General features: G+C 43.3%; 1 protein-coding gene across 4 annotated transcripts in view; it reads left to right on the forward strand.

Annotated features, from left to right (window-relative positions):
- The first annotated feature begins 2,796 nt into the window (after positions 1–2,796).
- The window catches only part of RAB3B (RAB3B, member RAS oncogene family), a 50,982-nt gene continuing 31,575 nt past the window's right edge, over positions 2,797–22,203 (forward strand). The window contains exons 1-3 of one of the 4 annotated variants that reach the window (XM_038144556.1): positions 2,797–2,910; positions 7,813–7,893; positions 13,101–13,328. In XM_038144556.1, coding sequence (XP_038000484.1) covers positions 7,873–7,893; positions 13,101–13,328 — 249 coding nt within the window. In that variant the 5' untranslated portion in view covers positions 2,797–2,910; positions 7,813–7,872. Of the gene's footprint in view, positions 2,911–2,940; positions 3,817–5,710; positions 5,885–7,812; positions 7,894–13,100; positions 13,329–22,203 lie in introns of those variants that run through there. The other 3 variants (XM_038144559.1, XM_038144557.1, XM_038144558.1) reach the window with 3 other exon arrangements.

Raw genomic sequence — 22,203 nt, forward strand, 5'->3', positions numbered from 1 at the left:
TGTGCTCCCTGCTTTTTGAGAGTGCTTCAGGTCACAACATAACATGCTGTGCACAAAATAAGCTGTACTGGCAGCACAGTCAAATTTGGATGTCACTTTATTGCGCTATTTCTGATATTATGAACAGTGTTCAAAGAGCCATTTGTGAGGATTTGGATGCATTAGCCCTGTTAAAGGGAATGAAATTCGCACACATCCTGGGGGCACAGCATGGGCCCTACATGCTCTTTATTCCACACTGAAGTGGAGAAGAACCTGGGTGAGTGCTGCCCATTCAAACAAGGAGGATTTTGTTTTGTGGGTGTCCTGTTTTTACCTGGCTTCCCTGGACAACAGCTGATTTAACTGTTTTCATGCTGCTCTTGCTTTAAGAATAAATAAATCAATACATAAATTGATAAATTATTTTTTTCAAATTCCCTTTTTAGAAAAGATTAAATTTGTTTCTTCAGACCAATTGCTGTCTGTGCGAGGATGGAGTGTTTTGAATTTAAAATGTTGAGAGAGCAGTAGAGTATGTATGTTGTGTGTGATAAATGTGCTCTCCTGACTGCTGGGAGAGAGTGAGATAGATCCACATGTCAGAAAACAAGATAAAGCACAGCATCTGCTCTTCCACCTCCGTGTGCTTGTGGGAGTTCTTTCCTGTTTCCTTATTTCCCCATCTATAAATCTAAAATAACAAAGACCTCCCCCACTGGAAGTGGTGTCAGCAATTCATGACCATACAACATTTAAACCTGGCAGGGAAGTGCATTAGGAGAGCAAAAAATTATTCACTCCATAAATTATAGAAACATGTCCAAACAAGGTGATAGACAGCAAAAATCACTACATATTCTCCTGTCTCCCAATTACCTGGTGCATGCCTTCTTTTGGTTATCCCTGACGAACAAAGGGCTTGTAGGTAAACACTGGCATTTCAGGGGTGGCATGAAATCTACAAGAGCCTTTGGAAATTGGGATTGAACAGTGGCTCTGCACTTGTGGCTGTGGTTATGGGGTGTCAAATCAGGTGATCGCTGCCAGATGCCCAGGTGAGCCTCAGCTGTGATGTGTCCTTTGCATCAAAGGTGCAGGTGTGTACCCATGACCATTTGCACTCTGTGTTGGTGCTTTACAGGGCTGTGGGATCACAATGATTTTCTAGACTGAGCATCAGTCAGCAGACTGATGAGAGAGAAGAGCTCTACCCATGCTGGGTTGACGAGAAGTCAGGTTTTGGCAGAGATCAGCTATCCCAGAGCAACAAGAGGATTGCAAGGAGCTGGAAAGACTTTTTTAGATGTCAACCCTGCTAGGCTGTCTTTGAAATACTTGTTGTAATGAGATTGGGAATTTGTTACACTGTTGATTATTTCTAGTTGCCTACACAAAGCTGTTATTTTGCTTAAGGCTTAAATCAGGGCCTGGTTTATATAACAGTAATTTTAGCTGGGGTTTTGATGGCAAATACACATTTTCATCCTAGATGAGGGTAGAAAATTACTCTGATGTTGGGTAGAATTGTCCCCTGGGCCACCTGGCAGATAGCTGTGACTTGAGTAAAATGGAGAAGCTGTATGGCCTCTCTGATCTGCAGAGAGAAGAGGTGCTCCTTAAAGCTGCTCAGCATCTCTCCTGTGATTGTTCCTAAAATGTTCACCTTAGCTATATGCTAGTTGTATAGTACTACTGTGCTCCCTGGCTTTCTACATTCCCATGACACTGGTAACTAGTCAACTGCCCTGGACAAAATGTAGCAATAAATCAATTGTCAGACTCCTCTAAAGTGAGTGAACTGTTATAAAGCTCAAGCTGCTCCAAGGGCCGGTTGACCTACAAGCCAGTCCAAAGGCCACTGAAGATCAGAGCTGAGGATCAGACGCTGAAGGTCACCAGATGTGCAAAAAGCTTTTACAAGTGAACAAAATTATTCCTGTGCTGTGTGGGCAGTGTCCAAGCCGAGTCAAAGTGCTGCACACCAAACAAAAGGCACAATGAGATTGAAAAGAAAGCACCAGGGCTCTGGAGGACATAGCAGGGTGAAAGACATCTGCACCCCCAAGTTTCAGGAGTGTGAGTTCAGAGGAACTGGCTGAAGACAGAAACGCTGCAAATCCAGTACCTTTAAGCACCTCCTGCTCTGGCCTCCCCTCACAAGGAGCCTCTCTCCTGGGGCCCAACAAGACCTCGTGTTTGTGCTGAGGCACTTGGTTAAATCCTGCCATCTTTGCTGGTTGTTAGGGAAGCACCTTCTTAGTTATGTCACACATAGTGTTTAACATGTTTTAAAAAACCCAATATTTTGTTCATTCTGTCTAGGGCATCATATCTAAATGTTGTTTCAGTTTCCTGGAGAGGAACAGACCACAGTCAAGTCTCTCAGGGGTCTAAAGGGTTTTAAAGCTAACAGGGTCCACCACAACCTCTTCATCAGACCTCCTTCATGTGAACGACTTAGATCGTAGCCACTGCCTCAGCTTTTTTTTGGTCTTCTCACCAGTAGAAATGTAGTGCCTGATGCCACATCGGCCATCACTAGGCTTCAGAGTTAACAGTGCTACTGATGAGAATCCCAGCCCGTGCGGAAAGCGCGGTAAGAACGGCGAGTTTGGGTCGCACGCAGGACGTTTTCCCAGCCCGCGGGGGCTCCAGGAGCGCCTGAGGCGATTCCCGCTCCCCGCGGGCCCCCGCCCCGCCCCGCCGCGCTCCGCCCCCGGGGCCGCCCCAGGTACCGGCGGGGGGGCGGCTCCCGCCACGCGAGCAGCGGCCGCGGGACCGCTCGGCTCGGCTTGTCTCGGCTCGGCTCGGCTCGGCTCGGCTCGGCTCGGCTCGGCTCGCTTCAGTTCAGTTCCGTTCCGCTCTGCTCGGTTCGCTTCGGCTCGTCCCGGCTCGGTTCGGCTCGGCGCCGCCGCTCCTCCGCCGCAGGTAAGAGCCGCGACCCCTCTGAGGGAGCTCCTCCCGCGCCGTCGGGGCTGCTTCCCCTCGAAGGTGGCGGGGAGGGGGCTGGCGGTGTTCCGCGCCTCACGTCCCCACCGGGACCCACAAACTCCTCCTGCCCTCCTCGCCCCGAGCGTCGGGGCTGTCCCGGGACCCCGCGGGACGGGAAGCAGGAGGCGCCCGGCGGGTGAGCTCCGTGCCCTGAGGTGTGTAACGGGCAGCCCTCGGGAGCGGCGGGGCGGAGAGGGCAACAGCAGTTCCATCTCTAAAATAAACAGTTCCCAGCAATGAGAGGCGATATAATATTGCCTTATCTCTAAAATACCCTCAGCCTTCGCGGGAGGGGGGAGGCCGGAGAGCGGGGCCTTCCCGGCTGTTCTCCAGCTGGTGCGTAACCCGCCCGTTCCCGTCACCCCGGGCCGTGCCCGGCTCGGGGAGGGGGAGCAGGTGACAGCAACCCAACTGCTCGGCCATGGAGCGCTGCCGGGAAACGCGGCACCCGCTGTCGTCCTGGCTGCTCGGGCAGGGCAGGGACCCGCTGCTGCCTGCACAGCCCGCCCGAGCCGGAGGAGCGGACTTGCCCGTGCCCACACCGTCCGAATAGCCCCGGGCAGCGAGCCCGCCGCGCCAAACCAAACGGATCCATCTCCTAATTTAGTTCATAAAAAGTACAAACTCTCCAGTTTGTCCAGTTTATGCTGTGCGAAACGCATGTGGTATTTAATTTTTTTTTTGCCGTGCATTCTGGGACGACGCGTTGGTTTTCCCCGGTGTGTTCTCCGCGCTTGGCTGCAGCCCGGCAGTGCCGCGGGTGTGCGCGGTAACATCAGCCGGTGGGACCGCAGCGGCATCGCAACACCGGCGCCAGCGGCTCCACCTTTTCTGCTTCCCGAGGTTCTGTCTCCACGCTGTCCTTTCCTTCTTACAAGCTTGTGGGCTTGTGCAGTGCATCAGGTTGATCTGACCTAAGTGTAACTTGTCAAAAAAGGAAAAAAAACCCACCCAAACTGGGGGGGGGGGAATAATTTTAATTTTCCCATGTCCTGAGACAATATAAGACCGTGGTCTCAGAACGTGTTTCTGTGAAATTCTTTGGTGGCAAATCTGCTTTTGGCTTCTCCTGCTTGGTTTGTCATCACTTATTCCTCACCCAGTGATGCACTCTCAGTTGGGCAAATAATAGTTTGCAGGGCTTCAGAGTTGCCTGGATTAGCTCTGGGTTCAAATTGCATTGTCTTGTGAACGTTTTTTCTTTTTCCCCTCCAAAGGTAAAAATGTCACTGGAACTATAGTTTTGATGTGTGTTTGTAACTGTACTCAGATCATGGGAGCACTGGTATTAGGTTATAGGGGATACAAAATTGAATCCATGCGCTGCTGTATGGAAGTGTGTAACTAAAAGGCTTTTATTTCCTGTTATTTGTGCTTGCTATCCTGGAGGTGGTTGTATGTGCGTTTACTGGGACTTCACTGCCTTCAGGAGAGTTTTGTCAGAACAATTTATAGTATAAATCAGAGGAGAGACAAATAAACCAAATTAAAATCAAGATTCCTTTGCAATTTTGACAAAATTGTGATGCTCTCTTTGCAGACCCAATATATTTTCAGGTGACAAAGTGAGAAGACTTATCAGCTTTAGGCTTTAATAGCAGTAGTTCTTGTGTGTAGCAAAGCAACGCATTTAGTATTTGTTAACGTGATGGTTGTCATGTAGTAGTTATGTTAGCTGCGTAGTTCAGAGGTGGTTTTTCCTACCTTCATTTTCATATGTTTTCATGCAGCTCCAGATTAAAATGTGCAGGCCACAGCATCACAGTTCAGGGTCTTGCATCATGCTGGCTGATTGTAGTGCCAGGGAAGGGCTCTCATGCCCACTTTGCCCTCCCCAGTAGGTACATGTCTATTCTTTGTTACCGGTTGGGCTGAAGAAGCAGGGTTTTTTGGGGCAGTTCTCAATGGCTAATGCTGAGAAATGTCCTGAACTGGTCATTTCAGATACGCTTTTTGCTGTAAAAATGTATCTTGTGCTTCAGGTTCTGCATATTTAGTGAGCTCCTGGAAATGTGTGCTTAGCTTAGTGCAGTAGTGTTTGAAATTTGAAATAAGCAATAAGATTTATGTTTGGAAGTATTAGCTCATTAAAAAATGGGAAGTGTGAGGGTGCTTGTTGTAATCCCAGTTAGCAGGCGGCTTACTTTGCAGCATGGGAGAACATCATAGCATAGAGAAATGAATTAACTTATTCATCACAGATTTTCTGCTTGGAAGAGGAGCATTAAAAGGCAGCAAATTAGACTTCTGCACTGCAGAGGCATCCTGAGCTGGCCCTGTCTCTGTGCAATTCTGGTTTGCAGGTGGTTTCTACAGGACAATTCCAGTCTCTGGTCACTTGATTTGGTGAGGACAGCAGCTTGTTTTTACCTGTAAGTGAAAGGTTTTAGACCCAGTGGTGCAGAAAAATCTGTAACAGTCTCCTGCTCATTGGTGGAGGGGTGTCTACCTGAACCTGCATATGGCCTCACTCTAGCTCCAGATAGGGTGGGAGCCATCATATGCCTGAACTTCCCTTATCTTCCACCACCGTGGGAGGGCACGGTCATGGCTTTCTCCGTGGAGGGCCATGGAGAAAGGGCAGAACATCCATGGCAGTATCCCAGGGCAGAACATAGCTGTGCCCTGCCTTCCAGCTGGAGAAGGATCAGCAGGGACTCACACATGTCTTGTAGCAGAGCTGGTACAGATTCATCTTATGTTTTGCTCTGGGTGCTTTCGTGTCACTGCTCCTTCAGTGTATTCAGCAGTGAGGTGTGAGGAAGTGCTTCACTATTGCCAGTTCCTTCCTGAGAAAGAGAGGCAGAGCTGCAAGGCTGGAGAGCCGGTGAGGAGGGGACTGAATTCCGGATTTCTGTTGTCTCGGCCATCGCTGCAGTGTTTGTGACGGGAAGGAAGGGCTTTGAAGGTGGTGAGTTTTGTAACAGCCCTCAACCTCATCAGTGTGCACTGTTCTCTGGGACAGGGCTGGATGTGAGTCAGCTTCAGCTTGCAGTTCTGTAGACCTAGAAACTGGCTGGCTCCAGGATTCCAAAATTCAACAGAATATTCAGGGAGTTGGGGAAATCTCTGCATCCCCTCTTTAGGGCATATCCCTAAATCCCCTCTTCCTTGCATCCTTTGGGAGAGAGCTGAGCTGGGTTCAGTTGGGGGTCCCCTTTACCAGGGGAGATGTTTTACTGCTACATATTTTTCTGTGTTTTTTTCTGGGGTAGTGTGCTTGCCAACAGGCATGGAATCATGTGATAGTAAGAGAGTGGCAAACACTTAATGCTCATAGAAGAGAGTACAAAAGTGGAAACTTATATTTATTTAATTTTTTTTTGTTCTTGTTGTAATATTAGAGGGACTAATTCCTCCTTTCTGAGAATTTTGTTGTGGCTCTAAAATGGACTTTGAGGATGTTGAATGTCATGCAGGAAATGGGAGAGGCATGGCTTGATGTTTGACTCGAGGAAATCTTTCTAACAGTCAAACCAAATGTTGTTGTAAAGTTAGATGACAAAAAAGTGACACCTGCTGGTTCTTGATTCATGTTCCACCCCCAGCAAATTCTTAAAAATCCTTTAAATGCTGTTTTTAAAGCCTGTGTTCCCAAATCTAAATGGGAATGAAAATAAATAACCACTGACATTGCTTACAGATTTTCATCCTTTAGTTGTCATGCACATATTGAACATTTTTGTAGCATGTAAGTTCCAGAACAAATCCACTACAAGCATCTTCTTATGAAGACTTCTGGACTCATTAATAAATGAATTTTATTAAAGATGAAGCACTCAAGATGAAGAGCTCACATTCTTGCAGTAATAAACATAAACTTTCTGTGTAGAGAGTTGAATTATCTTTGTTCTAGATCTGTCAGTTGAGTGGCATTTACATGACGCCCCAAAGTCAAGTTCTGGACAGTACTGAAGAGTGAGCCAGAGGCTGTCACAGGGAGCAGCTATTGCAGAGGGCAGGGCTGTGAGAGCAGGAGGAAATGTAACCGAAAAATGTGCAATACTTTGAGCAAGACCAAGCTGCTGTCGTGTTGCCAAGCGAGGTGATTGTCAATTGTGTGGATTGTGAGAAAGGATTTGTGTTCGATCCAAATTCCGGCCTGGAGTAGGTGGCTGCAGCCTGTTATTTACGTAAGGTCTGAGTGTGCCCAGGTGTTTTGGCAGTCTCCACAAGGCAAGATAATGTAAGTCAGGATGACAAATGGTGCTGTACCCCGGCTTACTGGAGAGAAAATGCACCAGACACAAACTTGGCCTTTACATTGTATTAGCCACAAAAAATACCCACTATGTTCAGTTATGTTTTGCTGCTCTAAATCTGGAATAATTATTAGTTTAAGGAGATATTTTTGTGTAGATCTGCTATAAGTTGCAGATGTCCTATTGCAGTTGTCTTTGCAGCATGGTAGACTTTGATCCAGGCTATGTGCAAAACACCCTTGTGTACAGAGAGATTTCAGCTGCTTCTTGGTTCCGTTTGCTTTGCTGCCTTTCTTCGGGAAATGTGTAACGATTCCTGTCCCAGGTTTTCCATCCACTTGTGAGATTTATCCGGAACTTTAATTTTAGATTAGTAAAGATAATCTCCCTTTAATAAACTTTAAACTGATGGCTTCAAATGTTTGCTGTTATCTTAATATCTGTCACTAACTCAAGCACTGTTTCTGTTCTCTTTGTACACTACAGGACTTTCCTCTTTGCCTTCAGTGGAGGAAGCTCAGACCTTACACAGCACTGTGTTCCCAGCCTCACCTGCCTGCCCATTATTCCCTTACCTAATATTCTTATTATTCAGCTTTATCATAACCATTGTAATCCTTTTGCTTCTACATCACAGGTTCAACAGTGTGACCACTCTCTTGATTCATATACTCACAGCAAAGCCTTCATCTCTCTCATGGATTATAGATCTAAATTGGTAACTATCGCTTGCTTGCAATGTTTGTTAGCACTTATGTTAATTGCTCCTACTCTGTTTTCTGCTTCTGATAAATCTCTCTTGTAGAACAGCGCTTGTGTAAGAGTCTCTGAGGTCATGGCCTTGTTTCCTTTATGAGCTTTATCCTTAGGACAGCACACCCATTGGCTCTAAAAAATTCCATTGCTTGGTAGAAATCTGGTTCAGAATGGAAATTCATTTCTGAAAAAGAAAACAGTATTTATTTTCCAGTGACAGAGCACATAAAGGAGTGAGTTTTTATAATAGAAAATTGACATAGATGTGTAATTTGTGAACTAGAATATTTTTAACTTAAATGCACTTTCTAAGACTTTTTGGGAAAAAAATACACAAGGTATTAATGCTTTTGAGAAGATGTTACGTTGCACATTAGTAGCACCTCTCATGGGTTACTGTAGAAATACAGAGGAGTGGTTTCACCCCCTCCTCTCATCTGCCTAATTACAGAGATGTGTGTTACTGGATGATGATGAAACAGTTAAACCGTCACATTTAAATTGTTACTGGTCCTAAATAGCATAAGACAAACGTAGGAAATTACAGTTTTGGCTTAAAAATGTAGCATATTAAAAGATGTTTTTATTGCTAGAACTGCCCAGAAGTTGTAATATAGAGAATACACAGGTTCATAACAAGTTGAACTTGCAGATGTGTCTTAGGGTATAGTTTGAAATATAAGTGACCAGGTTTCATGGTTAACTGGGGTGACAGCAGAAAAGGAGACTCTTTCCCAAATTCAGACTTCTTTCTCACACTGCTGTGGGAGAGAATGGAAAGTGGAAAGAGCATGTCTGTAAACACACCCACGTGATTGCTGGTAAAGAGACATGTAACCTTCCAAGATAATGACTGCATTTCTTGTTTCTTGTCTGTGAGAGGATAAAGAAGAACAGCTCTCCATTAGCTTGTAGCCAAAACCGTAAGGGCTGGCAGCACTAAAAGTCAACCCTAGCCTTTTTTTTCTGGCAATAAATAAATGATATACCTCGCTTTTTCTGGCGAGGTATATAATTTAATTTCTAGCCAACACTTTAAACTTGTCCTAAAGTTGGCTGTAGGCAAAAAAATGTTGCAGAGCAGGGCTTACAGTGACCACTTCCAGTGATCCTTAAAAGCAGGAGCTCTTTGATGTTTTGTGTTGCACTAGAAACCAGTTTGAGTCTTCACCATGATGCTGGTCACAAATTGAGCACAGCTGTGTGGATCCATCTATGTGACAGATTTCAGTGAGCACTAAAGACAACAAAGGCTGGTTTCCCATGGAGGTGTCTTAGGGCAATTGGCTTTTTTCTTTTAAAATTCATTAGACCAAAATAGAAACTAAAGACAGGAGAGCCACTTTGACCTAGGAATATATTCTTCGGTGGCTAATAAGCTCTGATTAAGATTTTATTGCTTTAGAGCATTTGCAGCATCCTGCTCTTATGTGGTTTCTTTGTCTAATAAAAGATGAGCTCACACTGCAGGCTTTTTTCCTCAATAGGGAAATAATAAGGTATCTCAGAGCTACAAAACTGCCTATTCCCACAAAACTAGTTGGAAGTGGCTGTGTTTGAGACCTCACTCCCATTGCTAATGCACGTGGGGAAAAAAATGTCAATATAATTATGCTCTTAGCTACAAAAATGGGGGCTACCCAGGTGAAAAACTAAATGATGCAAGGTCTCATGCTGAAGTGTTCTCAAGGACAATCTGATTGGCAGCTTTTCCTTCTCCTGTGTAACAGGTTTTATGTCCCGTAGCAAAATTTTTCCTGTGTAAGTATTTTATTGAGGATTAGTCCAAGACAGTCAAAATGGAACAGTCGAGAGCCTCTCCTTTGCCCTCTGTGTGCCAGATGTATTTGACCTGGTCTCCTGTAACAGAATGCTCCTTGGGCTGTGTGTTTGTGTGAAACAGCAGAGATGCTGCTCTTTTTGGAGCCATCCTAAAAGACCATCTGTGGCTGTGGGCCCAGAGAGCAGGGGTTACACTGCCAGCTAAATGGCCTTGGACCAAGGAAGGAGGACAATCCCCTGGGAGCAATGGCTGTGTGAGCCTTCAGGTGATTTGGACAGGAGCTGCCTGACCTCAGCATGTTGTCTCCATTTCCCTGGGCTGCAGAATCTCCTCCAGGTGCAGAGGGCCTGCAGGAGATGTGATTTTGTGGACCTTTCTCTCAGTAGCATAGCAACTGCTGCCACTTCCCACTGCTCTGTCCCCTCTGCTTGGCTCCCTCAGCCGTGAGGGATCAGGAACTGAACCAACTTTACAAACAGCCCTGCAAAACAGGAGAAGCTGTAGGAGGATTTATTTTTAACTGGGATCTCTCTGTTCTCTGAACTACCTCTCTGTGTGGTCCTCAGGGCTGACATGACTAGGGAGTGCTTGGAGCAGGAGTGAGAAAACAGGTGGGGAAGAGAAAGGGAGGGGAGGAGGACCAGGAGAAAGGTCTGCTGTTCCCTGGCTTTGGGATTCAAGCACAAATTCAGGGGCAGCCCTGCGGACACTTCCAGCCCAAGTGCTGGTGGAGCACGGCTGCAGTAATGATCTGCCATCAGAGGGATAATCAGAAATTAGTATGAAAGTCCTTTCAGTTTCACTCTGTTCACTAGAGGGGAAAGGGAAAAGTGAAATTTAAGCAAGGGGATGGAGCTTTCTTTAAAATTTTTGTGCTCTGTCTGCCTCTGGTGATTCAAGACGCTGACCTGCAGCATCTTCAGCCAGCACAGAGGCCAGTGAGGGTTGTGCTTCTATGACAACAGCCCCACGTTCTGGACAAGTATCATTTGATCTTATTCTCTGTGTTGTGCTTCTAACAAAGCTGCTCAAGCTGGCCACATTCTGTAATTGCTTTTTCAGCTGAGATCTGAAAGTCACATTTGTAGCCAGGTACAATTCTGATTAGAGCAATCTAGGAGGGTTAATAGAGGCAGCAGTGGTTCAGTTACAGGATCAGCTTGGAGTGTGTGGATGGGTTCTGGGCAGGCAGGGGTAGAAAGAAGATCCTGATTCCTGTATGATTAGTACAATACCTTTGTTAAAGCTCTGCCTCTGAATCTGTAAAAGACCAGGCTTCAAGTGATGAGGGTTTCTCACTATTTTGAGCCTGTGTGAGTGGAATGGAGAAGTAGAGTTTTTTTTTTCTTCTTTAGCAAATGCACAAGTACTGTCAATGGCATTTCTAGAGATTTTAATGTGTATGGGGAAGATAAATTACTCAAATAGAAAATTTTCTGTCGTCCAGTGTAGTGATGGTACAAACCAACTAATCACCTGATTCATATTTTTTGCAGCTGAGATTTCTAAGGATAAGGAGGCAGTAAGTGCATTGGCCCGAGTGTCTGAATGGAAGTTAGTCAGATGTTGAATTCTTCATTTTAGAAATTCCTGCTATGAACCACAACACATGGGTAGAAGAGCTGTTTTCTGATACACTAATGAGAAGAAAATTTATGCTGGTGTTTTCTGGAGTGCTTGCAAAGGACTGTAGACTGACTGAAGAGCAGCTGAAGTTCAGAAGAGAGTGTATCAGAATTGTGCTGTATCCTACTGAGAAATACTTTTTGGAAGATTTTAATGCATTCAGTGCAGCTGTTCACGATTGAGCTACTGATAAATTTCTTCAGAAACTGCCCTTGTGAATGCAGTCTGTGAACGAAATGTCTGCTGCACCAGCCCTTTTCTGTGTGAGAAAGTTGCATATGTTTAATCTGAGATAAACCATTGTGCATATTGTACTGAAGTTTAAACTGGGTTGCTTTTGGTTTGTTTCCCCTCTGCTGGAAATTTAAGTGAAATTATCATCCCTATTTAAACTGCCTTGGGATAGCATTTTGGTTTAGAGTTATGAATTTTGAACTGTTTGTTTTGGTTTTGTTTGGGTTTGTGGGGTGGTGTTGCTGGTTTTTTTTTTTTCAGTGAATGGGTGAAGTACTCTGTGAAGGTGAGACTTGCTAAGAAGGAAGGTATTTGGGCACATGCTGAGAGTAGATACTGGAGTGAGTTTAGTTCCCAAAGGTGCCTGTGAATTTGCATTGAGGAGAAAATTAACCTCTGTGGATGCTGGGTGAAGGAGAGACTGCTCAGTGCTTTCACTGCTCAGTGCCTTCTGACTGCACATGAGTGGCCCAGGCCCTGGTTTGCATAAGTAGCTGCTAATTAAACCTGTGCTGTCATTGCTCCAATTTGCCAATCCTGTAACTTGTTATAAGGAGCCAAGACCTTTGCTTATTTGATGTGTGGTAGTTTCAAACAGCATGAGAGATTAGAAGTGGTATATCTGTTAAAAGGTAAAGTTTATTTTTCCTCCTTTGTTTGGAAAAATTTGGTTTGTCTGGTTGTGTTCTTTACAACCAGAGGTGAAAAGTCAGAGTCTTACCTCCTCTTACCAACTGTGTGAGCTGCACACATTAGAGCAGCCAGGGCTACTCATGGCCCTTAATGATTCGTATTCTGCTGTTGGTTTTTTGTTTCTGAATCTCAAAGGGATAATTTATCCATTCCAAATGCTGTCTGTACCCCTATTGGAGCCCTCATGTTTTATACAGTCTTTATTCCGATTGCAGTCTTAGGAGTAGATGGGTGTTGGATGGATTCAAAGTTTCCAGCTGAAATGCCTGTTTTTTCATCTTTTTCCATTTCCTTTTTGTTTTGATTTTGTAAATGTTGAGGAGACAACTTTTGTAAGGATAAAATGGTGGTGGTGCATGCTCTAGAAATGCAGATTTTCCACAGGAGTAGTAAAAACAATTATTTAGGTTTATTTACCTTGGAGGTTGCTTGATGAATTGCATGGTTGGATGCACTGTCAAAGATTTTAGTTCTTGGTTGCAGTTTATTGGAGCAACAGAAGTGGCACCCTGCCACTGGAGTAAAGAATGCTGTTTCCCCATGAGTATTTGAACAATCTGCAGTAGCCATCTGTTATTCTGTTAAATACAAAGCAGTTCAACAGGTGCATTTCTTGGGTTTGGAAGTCTTACCAGCACGAGTGAACACTAAACAGGATTAAAGCCAGAATTTAAAAGGAAGATTTCAAAGCGTGCTCCTCTTTAGTCAGTAGACATAGTGGTTATGACATTAGAAAGCGGAGAGATAACCTAAACATATGGTACACAGTTAAGGAAAACAAATGCTGAACTGCTCTTAAATCTGTTCTTTTTCCATGTTTGTCATTTTCTTAGATGGCTTCAGTAACAGATGCCAGATTCAGGCAGAAAGATACTTCAGACCAAAATTTTGATTACATGTTCAAGCTCCTGATCATTGGCAACAGCAGTGTGGGTAAAACATCCTTCCTCTTCAGATACGCCGACGACACCTTCACTCCAGCCTTTGTGAGCACAGTGGGAATCGACTTCAAGGTGAAAACAGTTTACAGGAATGACAAGAGGGTGAAGCTGCAGATTTGGGTAAGTGCCAGCATTTTCAAAGATTCTTTATATTAATCCCAGCAAAGCTGTGATGGTAAAACGTGGCTCGTTTGGAAGTGGATTTTTGGATTGGTGTAGATTTTGGCTGTTGGTAAGTTGTGTGTGGCTGGACCTTTGTGTCCCTGCAGTAAACTGAGGGAGTTCTCTTTGTGTCAGTCAGCTGGTGAAGGTCCTGATGTGGTCTAAGGAGCTGCTCTACATTTGAGTGAACTCTACACACAGCTCATACGATCATTTTATGGCCTCTGCATAAGATACTTGTATCTTCCTGTAGCTCATGTACCTGTTCAGCAGACCATTTCTACCCAATTTCTGCCCCATCTAAGAGCTTAATCTTCTAACTGATCTACATACACCTGATTTGTAATTTTTTAATAATTGCATTTAAATGTCAAATTACAGTAATCACATCTGGGTTTTTTTATTTATTGTGGTGATCTTGAATAGTGAGACTCTAAAATGAGGTGCTTTTTTTGTGCTACAACTACATGATTCATTTTATTTCTGTGTTGCTGAATACAATGTAAAACAAATTATTTAATATAAGATCCTTTTCATGTTGTAAAATCCTGACATTGAAACTAAGGTATGTCACCTGATGTGAAATTGATTGAATTAATTTAGGGTTTTGGCAATAAAAATGTTTTTACTTCAGGCTCTATAAGCAACTAAAGATGATTTCCATTTAGTTGGTCTTTCTGAATTTTGGAACATGAAATTTGCTAAGAAGTTGTGTAAAAGTGAGACAGAAAACACCATAAAATACTAGAGGTTTTTTTCAAAGACACTGTGATTAAAGTGAATTAAGCAATAATCTTAATTAAATCTGTTAGAGGGCTTCTGGGCAAAAAGGGTTTTAATAACCTTAAACTTCTTATGAAAAGACATGTCAGGTGAATTCCTCAGAGGGTGCAATCCATAGGACCTGCAATATTGGAGTTACCAGCAACACTGTTGATTTAACTTTTTTTTTTTTTTAATAAAAGGTACATCTATGTGTTGGACAGTTTCCAGAGTAACTGGTGTTCTGTTCTTCTCTCTTTTTGTATGGATCCCAGGCATGAGTCATTATTCAAGGACCTTAACAATAACACTATATGCCTCTGCCAAAACCACAGTATTTGAACTTGTTTGTCTCCTGCCTGTCCTGAGATTATATTTGTCATTCAATGTGTTCTCCAGGGTACATGAAGTAATAGTGGGGTCCATTAGCATACCAAAACTATGGGTTCCTATGTGTGGGAAGAAAGAGTTTTCATACCAACCTGTCTTAAAATTACTTTTTAAAACTATTTACTGCTGCTGTTGAGTTTCTGAGAGTGTGGGGCTCTGTGGCTCCATTGAACCCTGTGCTCTGACTTACAGTTTTCCATTTACATTGATATTTTTTCAGTTATGCTCTCCCTAAGCTTGGCATTAAGCCTTATCTGAATCAGATTTAATGTGAAATTAAGTGAAGGAGAAGGTACAAGTGTTTGACTTAACCACTTCAAATATTTTTCTAAAATCCAGAGAAAAGCACTTCTAGGAGCCTGTGATGTTCTCTTCTCCACAGACCCAGGGTTTTTTCAGTTCAGGGGTGCTTGTGGAGCTCTGAAGTGAGAGCAGCTGTGACAGACTGGAGGTGCTCAAGGGCTGTGCCAAACAACCTTGTTCTGTGTTCTGCAAGTCTCAAGGTGAGAGGGAAGTTATTACTGCTGTGTTGTGATCCAGAGAGATCCATGGTCAGTGGGACTTTCTTTACACTGCCTGTTGCCTGTGTTGAGCAGAAGAACAGACTTTGGGTGCAGGACCCAAATTCTTGTGTTGTCTTAAAGCTCAGAAAAATTCCCGCTGCTTCAAGGGCCGAGCAGGCGCACGTAAAGGCTGACAGCTGTGTCAGTGAATGTCTCTCCAGCCTGACTCCTGGTTTTGTTTCTCCAGCAGAAGTTGATGAGCATTTTAAAGCCAGAGATCTTGCATTTGTGTTTGTGCTGAGTTTGAGGAAGTCTGTATTTTGTGAATCAGGATTTGACAAGCTGTCACATGGAGTGATCAGAAGAGAGTGCTCCTCTGTTTGATTTTGGTGTCATTAGTGGGCCTCTTGCTTTGTTGACATTAATGCCTCAATCACCCAAATTGATATTTTAATAATCAGTTGTGCTTGTGACTAAGCAGTCTGGGAAATGATCTGCTTTGAAAAGACTTGAAAGGAATATCTCTTCAGCTTGAGAGGAACAGGACATAGCAGAGATATTCATGATGTTTTTAAGGTAGAATGACAGCACTGCTGCTGCATATGGAAACAGTAAAATGGTTCAGAGAGGGGTTTATGAAATAATGTTTTGTTGTCTTTTTTTTCCTTTCTTTAAAGAACTCCAAGATCAATTGACTGTGTCTTAATTTCAAATATTTTCTGTCTTGTTTAGGAATGGTGGTGTTGTGCAAATAGAATAAATTAACTTTACTGAGAACATATGTTTTGTAGTTGGATGAGGATTAGTAATTTAATATATAATTAAAATATTTATTACATAAATGTATTCATATATTATATAGATATTTACATAGCTACATAAATGTAATTCTTGGATTAGAGTTTTTTTATGTCACTGCCATCTCTAGTAATACTTTTATATAAATCATCTTCCTTATGATTGGGTTATAAGGAGCCATTTTATAATATGTCTCTGCATTTCTTGACCAATTTTGTATTCCCAGAGTTGCTAATTACTGTTTACTGGAGGAAAACTATTATATTTTCAGCTAGGTATGTTTTTTTATTATAAATAAATCTCAAAGGTAACATTATTATATTCTTAGCAAATGCAAACAGTTAATACTTAATGCAGAGTTCAGGTTGCCTAGCAGCTAGAGAGGGCCACTTTGTCCAGATCCAGATGGAAGCAGGGTGAATGAATAAAAGTGATTTCAGTTTTAGGTAAGAGCAAGGTGAGATTTCTTTTTCTGTCTTCTGTGCATTTGTGTGTCTATTGCTGGTGCAGAATAATGGTGGTGAAAATGACAGCAGGACTCCTGAGCAGCGTGGCATTGAGAGGAGCTGCTGAGGGGCAGCCTCTGGCCCTTGTGCTGGCCCAGTCTGGTTTCATTACACGAACTCTTTGGACAGTCACATAAATTACCTGATAGAAAGTCACTGGCAGGGTTCAGCCCCAAACAACCCAATACATACTTTGTGTGAGGAATTTGGTTACATTTCCATTATATTTTCGTGCAGCACCTTACACAGAGGACTCTCAACATTGATGTGATTAATAATAAACATAACTAAATACAGGGTTTGGCAGCTGATATTACAGTTGAAACTACTTTCAACCCCCTTTGTAAAAAGCAACAGAGATTAAATTTAACTTCAGGTTAAAAGGCAGAAAGGCTGTGATGCTCAGACAGAGGCAGCATATTTAGACTGCAGTAAGATTTTTCTTTTAAGGAGCTGTTTATCAGAATTAAACTGCTAGGATGAAGGTTTTTTCTTCTCATTAACAAAAATGTCTCTGTGGCTTAGCTGCTGAAACCTGTTGGGGTGTGAGATTAGCTTTAGTGGATGTCTGAAGCACGTGTTAGAGCTCTCAGGCACAGCTGGGGAGAGGGCACAAAGCAACATTGCTCTGGGTTTTTTGGATCTTTAAAACCAGAAATATGACAACTGCTAATTATATTGAGTGGCAGTTACCACTACAAAACAGAAGAGTGTAAACCAAAATAACCCCCCTGCTGTGTAGCTGTCCAGAAGGCAAATGCACAGTGTTTTTAACAGCTTTTTGTATCAGGCATTGCCTGGATGACAGGATCATCTTGTGCAGCTCGCCTCTTAGGGAAGGGATTCAAAGCAGTAACTCTGACAACTGAGTTCTTTTTTCTTTCTTTTTTTTTTTTTTTCAGTTACAGGAGGTAAAATTAGAACACCATCATATTTGATTGTAAATTTTAATGTTAATTGCACACTTAACCAAAAGCTAATTATGCATTTCAGATGAGAGAGAGTCATCTATTCCCAAGGCATCCTATTCCTGTCATGGTTTTGCTAAGTTCCTTGCAAGCACTGACTTCAGGCTTGAATGCACAAAACTTGTTTCTAAAAAAAAAGAGATAATAAGGTTCAGTAATTAAATGTATAGATGTGATAGTGATGGGTGTCTCTAAAGCACTAATGGGCCTGATTCTACTTTTACAGACTCACAGTAGTTGTTGTAAAATTCTCTGATTTGCTGTTTAGATGAAGAACTAAAATGCAGAAATTCATGACAATGAGAAGATCGGGTTGATCCTTGTAAGGGTGTCAAGGATTATATTTTATTTGCAGCATTAAGGACTTACTGGGTCCCAGGAATGAAAATCATTGTGGGTGAGTGAATGTAAAGCACTGCTTCTCATGCTAAAATACAATGCAGAATATTTGATTGGAGGAGAGATGCAATAACAGTGTCTGTAATTCAATTCCAAGGTCTTGGTTATATCTGAAGTAATAATACTTCTGCTTTGAGAAGAACTTGGTGCTCATGCCACTCTGAATGGCTTTAAGATGAGAGTTGCAAGGGTGATACAAAGGAGAGAAATAAAAACCTGACAAATAAGACCCTTGACAAATAAGACAAACTGCTGATGGGTCAGTTACCCAACTCACTATTGAATTTATTGAACAGCCTAAGCTTGTTGAGCAGGGCATTGCTGTGTTTGCAGTCGAACAGTTGACATGGAGGGTTTATTTCTGTTTATAGTTAATCACCTCAATCTCATTGTTATCTCATTATAACACTGTGTTACAGTGAAGGCCAAATTCAACTTCAGTCCAATCTCTGATACCACTGCAGCTATCCCTGCGGACAGTACTGGACTTGCTCTCACTGCAGGTGTAGTTATCTCTCTTTGTGCTCCATCTTTGCAGAGTTACTCTGCCCTTGGAGGCCTTGTTTTGTACATTTCAGTAAAATGAAACATGTTCAGAGGTACCAGGCTGTATCCAGGGGCAGTGTTGAGAGTGTGTTTGTTGATAAAGAGCTGTTGGTAGTTCAAAGGTTTGGACCTTTCCTAGAGAAAATGGACCAATGCTGACTGTTTGTCCAGTAGAGGAAAAGCTGTACATGGGAAATTTACCTGATGAGGTGAGGCAGTTAAGCTTTGAAATGATAAATGAATTGTCAGCCTCCTGATGTTTTGCATTTAATGCTTTTTTAGCAGGAATTCAGAATAGATACTTTGAAGTAATTTTATATAAGGTCTGAGACTCACGTGCCTTGAAACCCTTTCCTGTTGTCCTTGTCTCATCAGAATCACCCTTATGATTTTCTTTCACAATTTTATCTTCTGCATAATGACTGAGTATATTCTATATTTAAATAAGCTGGGTGCACTGTGATCAGTTATGAGATAACACAGTGGGTGGAATTTATGAGTTCTCATAGTGTTTGTCTCAAGTGGGCACGTACTTACACTGTGTCACGTTTGGTCAGATGAGAAAATAAAATACTGTGCTTACTCACATTTATAACTTTCATGCATTGTGTTGTCTACTGCAGTGCTGTCTTTATGCAACCCTTGAGTACCTGAATGGCTGATTTTAGAACTCAAAAAAGGGAATCCAAACCCCCAGAAATGTTTTTCAGGTGTGAGAAATTGTACTCTATAGCACAGCTGGAGTACCTAGGAATTTAGAAGCATGTACTTTGTGAATTATTTTCTGTTGTCCAGCTGTTCAATATCATCCTGATTCATTAAACAGCATGAACTGAGCTCCCAGAGAGAAGCACTAATTTTTTGTATTCTGTTGCATTGGAGGCATTGGACTCTGCAGACAGAAGGAAACATTCATGAGAAGCTCCAGAAACTGGACAAAAAAGCAGCACAGTCCCACAGTGAGGAGAACTGGGAGGCCTGTGGTTTGCTGGTTAGGTTCTCCCATGTGCAGAGCAGTGTAATGTTTACCAGGTGACGCTGATCTCAACCCAGATTTCTGGTGAGCTGTTCTGGCTGCCCAGCAAATACTAATGAGAGTGACAAAGTAGGAAACATAAATCCTGTTTGAGGTGAGATGTATCTTCCAGCAGCAGCTTAGCACCTTGCATTTTATGGCCAGGGGTTACTCCACTGCAGCCCAAAAGTGTACCCTAAGCAACCCACTGTATCCTCCTCTGCTTCTGCCACAGTTTGGGTTTGCAGCATTGCTGAGATGTTCCTCCATCAAAATGGAGCTGCCAGTCCCCAGTGTCCTGCTCGGCTCAGGTATCGCATCCTGTGCTTCTGTTGTGCACTTGCATCTTGTTTGAAAATTCCTCTAGTATTGCCAGTTCTGCTTTGCACCCATTTCTGTGCTAATCAGATACTCACTGCTTCACTACTAATTTGTGTTAGAAACTGAAACAGGAGGTGGCAGGAGTGTTTGAAACTTGAGGGGAGCAGGTGTAAGTGCAGCAGATAAACACTGTGTTATGAGCTGCTGTGCTTCATTAACTGAAGTACCTTCATGTGACGTATGACTGAAGTGATTGAACTTTGTGTATTACTCAAAGAAGGCTCGATGGTGGTATTTTCTCAGCCAGATTCTGGCTGGTTTGTCGCTCTGACAAACTCATCCAGACATCTGCAGCAGTGCTGGAGGGTAAAGTCATGGCGAGAGAGCGGCGGGTGTGGATCCGTGTGTGCACAGATGCTCCTGGTGCTACCAGGCTTTACTGTCCCTCTGCTTTCCTTGCAGCCAGAGCAATAAAACAGAACATGCAGGGGACCTGTGCATAGGATGTTTACGAGGCAGAACACTCACCCTACTGCTGTTTTTGCTTTTGCCTGTGCTTATTCAAAGGTTCACCTGCTGCTTCCCCTTGGTGCGTCCCTGGGCCGGCGCTGCCGCCCGTGGCAGTTGTGAAGTTGCTGCGTGTTCCAGTGCCATGGTAACTGTATCCTGCTCTGCTGGCTGCCAGCGGGCACCAAGCCTGCCCAGTTGTGAAAGGAGGCAAGTGCTCCAAGTGCCAAATTGTGGTAGACTGGCATGAGTCAGCTTTGATAAGTCCAGGTGAAGTCCTTTACCAAGGACTGCAAGTCTTTTTTTTGAGGGGAAAAAAGAGAAATAACTCCCATCAAATGTGTTTTGGATTTATTTTTTTTTTAACTCTAAAAGGCTAAAAAATGTGTTTTCATTGGAATTACCACCAAGTGCTAAATTGCTTTCTTGCTCTGCAGTTTAACCTCATGCTGTACACATTTCTGTACGGCTGGGCTACTTTTCCCATTGTTTCCTCTTTGTGTTGTGCACCCTGGCTTGCTCTTGGAGAGGTTAGAGAGCACCTTTGTAAGCACTTTTGCGCTAACTGCAAGGTGAATTCTTGCCAAGTACTGTCATAACAACATTCAAAAGCGTGGAGTTGTGCCTAAGAGGGAGCAAGTAGAGCTGGGGAAAAGTGAGGAATTCTTGTTTGCTTTTTACAGAAGAAATACTCTGACTGTGATAAAGCACACAGGTGCATCACTTAATTACATGGAATAATAACAATGGAAATTTACAGCAAGCAAGGGTAATTAAGGAATGCATTTTTCAAGTCTTTCATGTACAGGAGTGGAATGATGGACCGTAATAACTTCTATGCCTCTGTTCCCCTCTCCTGGCCCTCACTGGGTTGGAGAACCACCAGCACTGTGAGGGCTGGTCCTGTGGGAGCAGTGTAGTGAGACAGTGAGGTGAAGTTGTCTGAAAGAAGGAAGGTTGTGCTCAGTGCAGCACGATGGGGCTTGCAGCAAGCCTGGCTTAGATAAAACACAGCTTCAGCTGACTCTGCTGTGCTCTCTCCACCTCGGGAGTCCTGCCTCTGGCAGGTGGGGGCCTGTGCAGACAACTCCACTGTGCAGTGCTGATGTGTCCTAAAGGGAGCAAGAGAGTGCAGTGAAAACTGGGGCAAAACTTGTGTAGAACCAAAGCAGGACCATGACAAGCAAAACCCCAGTGCCTGCAATGAATACATCAATTACAGTGCAAAACAGCACCAAAGAGCAGTGCTGTAAATGCTGGCTTGCAAGCAGCAAGGAGTGGCCCTGAGCAGCAATCCCAGGAGAGCTGGGGAGGTGGAATTGTTGTTGCAGAAGTGTCAGTCTGTGTGAACTCCAGGTGGATTCTAGCTCTCCTGGGACTGGTTGGTGTCTGGGCTTCCTGAGATGTGGAAGGGGGTTTGCATTTGGCAAAGCTCTTCAGCCTGGTTTTATACACCCTTCCTCACCAAAGCCCCTCCCTAGGTTGTTTTCCTAAGTGTGAGAGTGAAGCACAAAAGGGATTTGAATAGTTGGCTGATTATGGGAACTCAGAGCTTCAGATGAGCAGTATTCCTGTACTGATGCTCACTCTGACTGCTGCGGTATAATTATGCAACTGCTGCAAACCCATACCTGTTTAAGGTGCCTTATCCCAGCTGAAATGATCTTCTCTTTTAGAATGCTCTTCATCTTGAAAACAGCATGCAGGAAGAGTCACTACTGCAAAGATATTAAATGAGGTAAATCTGTGAGAACTGCTTAGTTCCTCTTGAATTTTTGGGGAACTGGAAGTATAAGATTAGTAATTTCCTTCCACTTGCACTGGTTAATGATTTTAGGGAAAAGCAAACTCTTGCAAGGGGAGAATCTGCATGAAGTCCTCCTCTGATGTACTTTCTACTGTTCTGAGTTGCACATGCCACAGTAGCATGTTCAAAGCTGTGGCCATCGATCTGAGGTCTTGGAAATGTTTGAAATTACTTCAGCTTTTCTGCTAAAATTCTGATATAAATATGTATAGGAGCCTCTTAGTGTTCAAGAGACTGCAAGAAATCTAAAGGGAACATATTCAGTAAAAATACACCATTGTCATGGCAAAGCTATGATTTCAGTAATCTTT

Source organism: Motacilla alba, chromosome 8, assembly GCF_015832195.1.
Source record: "Motacilla alba alba isolate MOTALB_02 chromosome 8, Motacilla_alba_V1.0_pri, whole genome shotgun sequence".
NCBI classification, from domain to species: domain Eukaryota; kingdom Metazoa; phylum Chordata; class Aves; order Passeriformes; family Motacillidae; genus Motacilla; species Motacilla alba.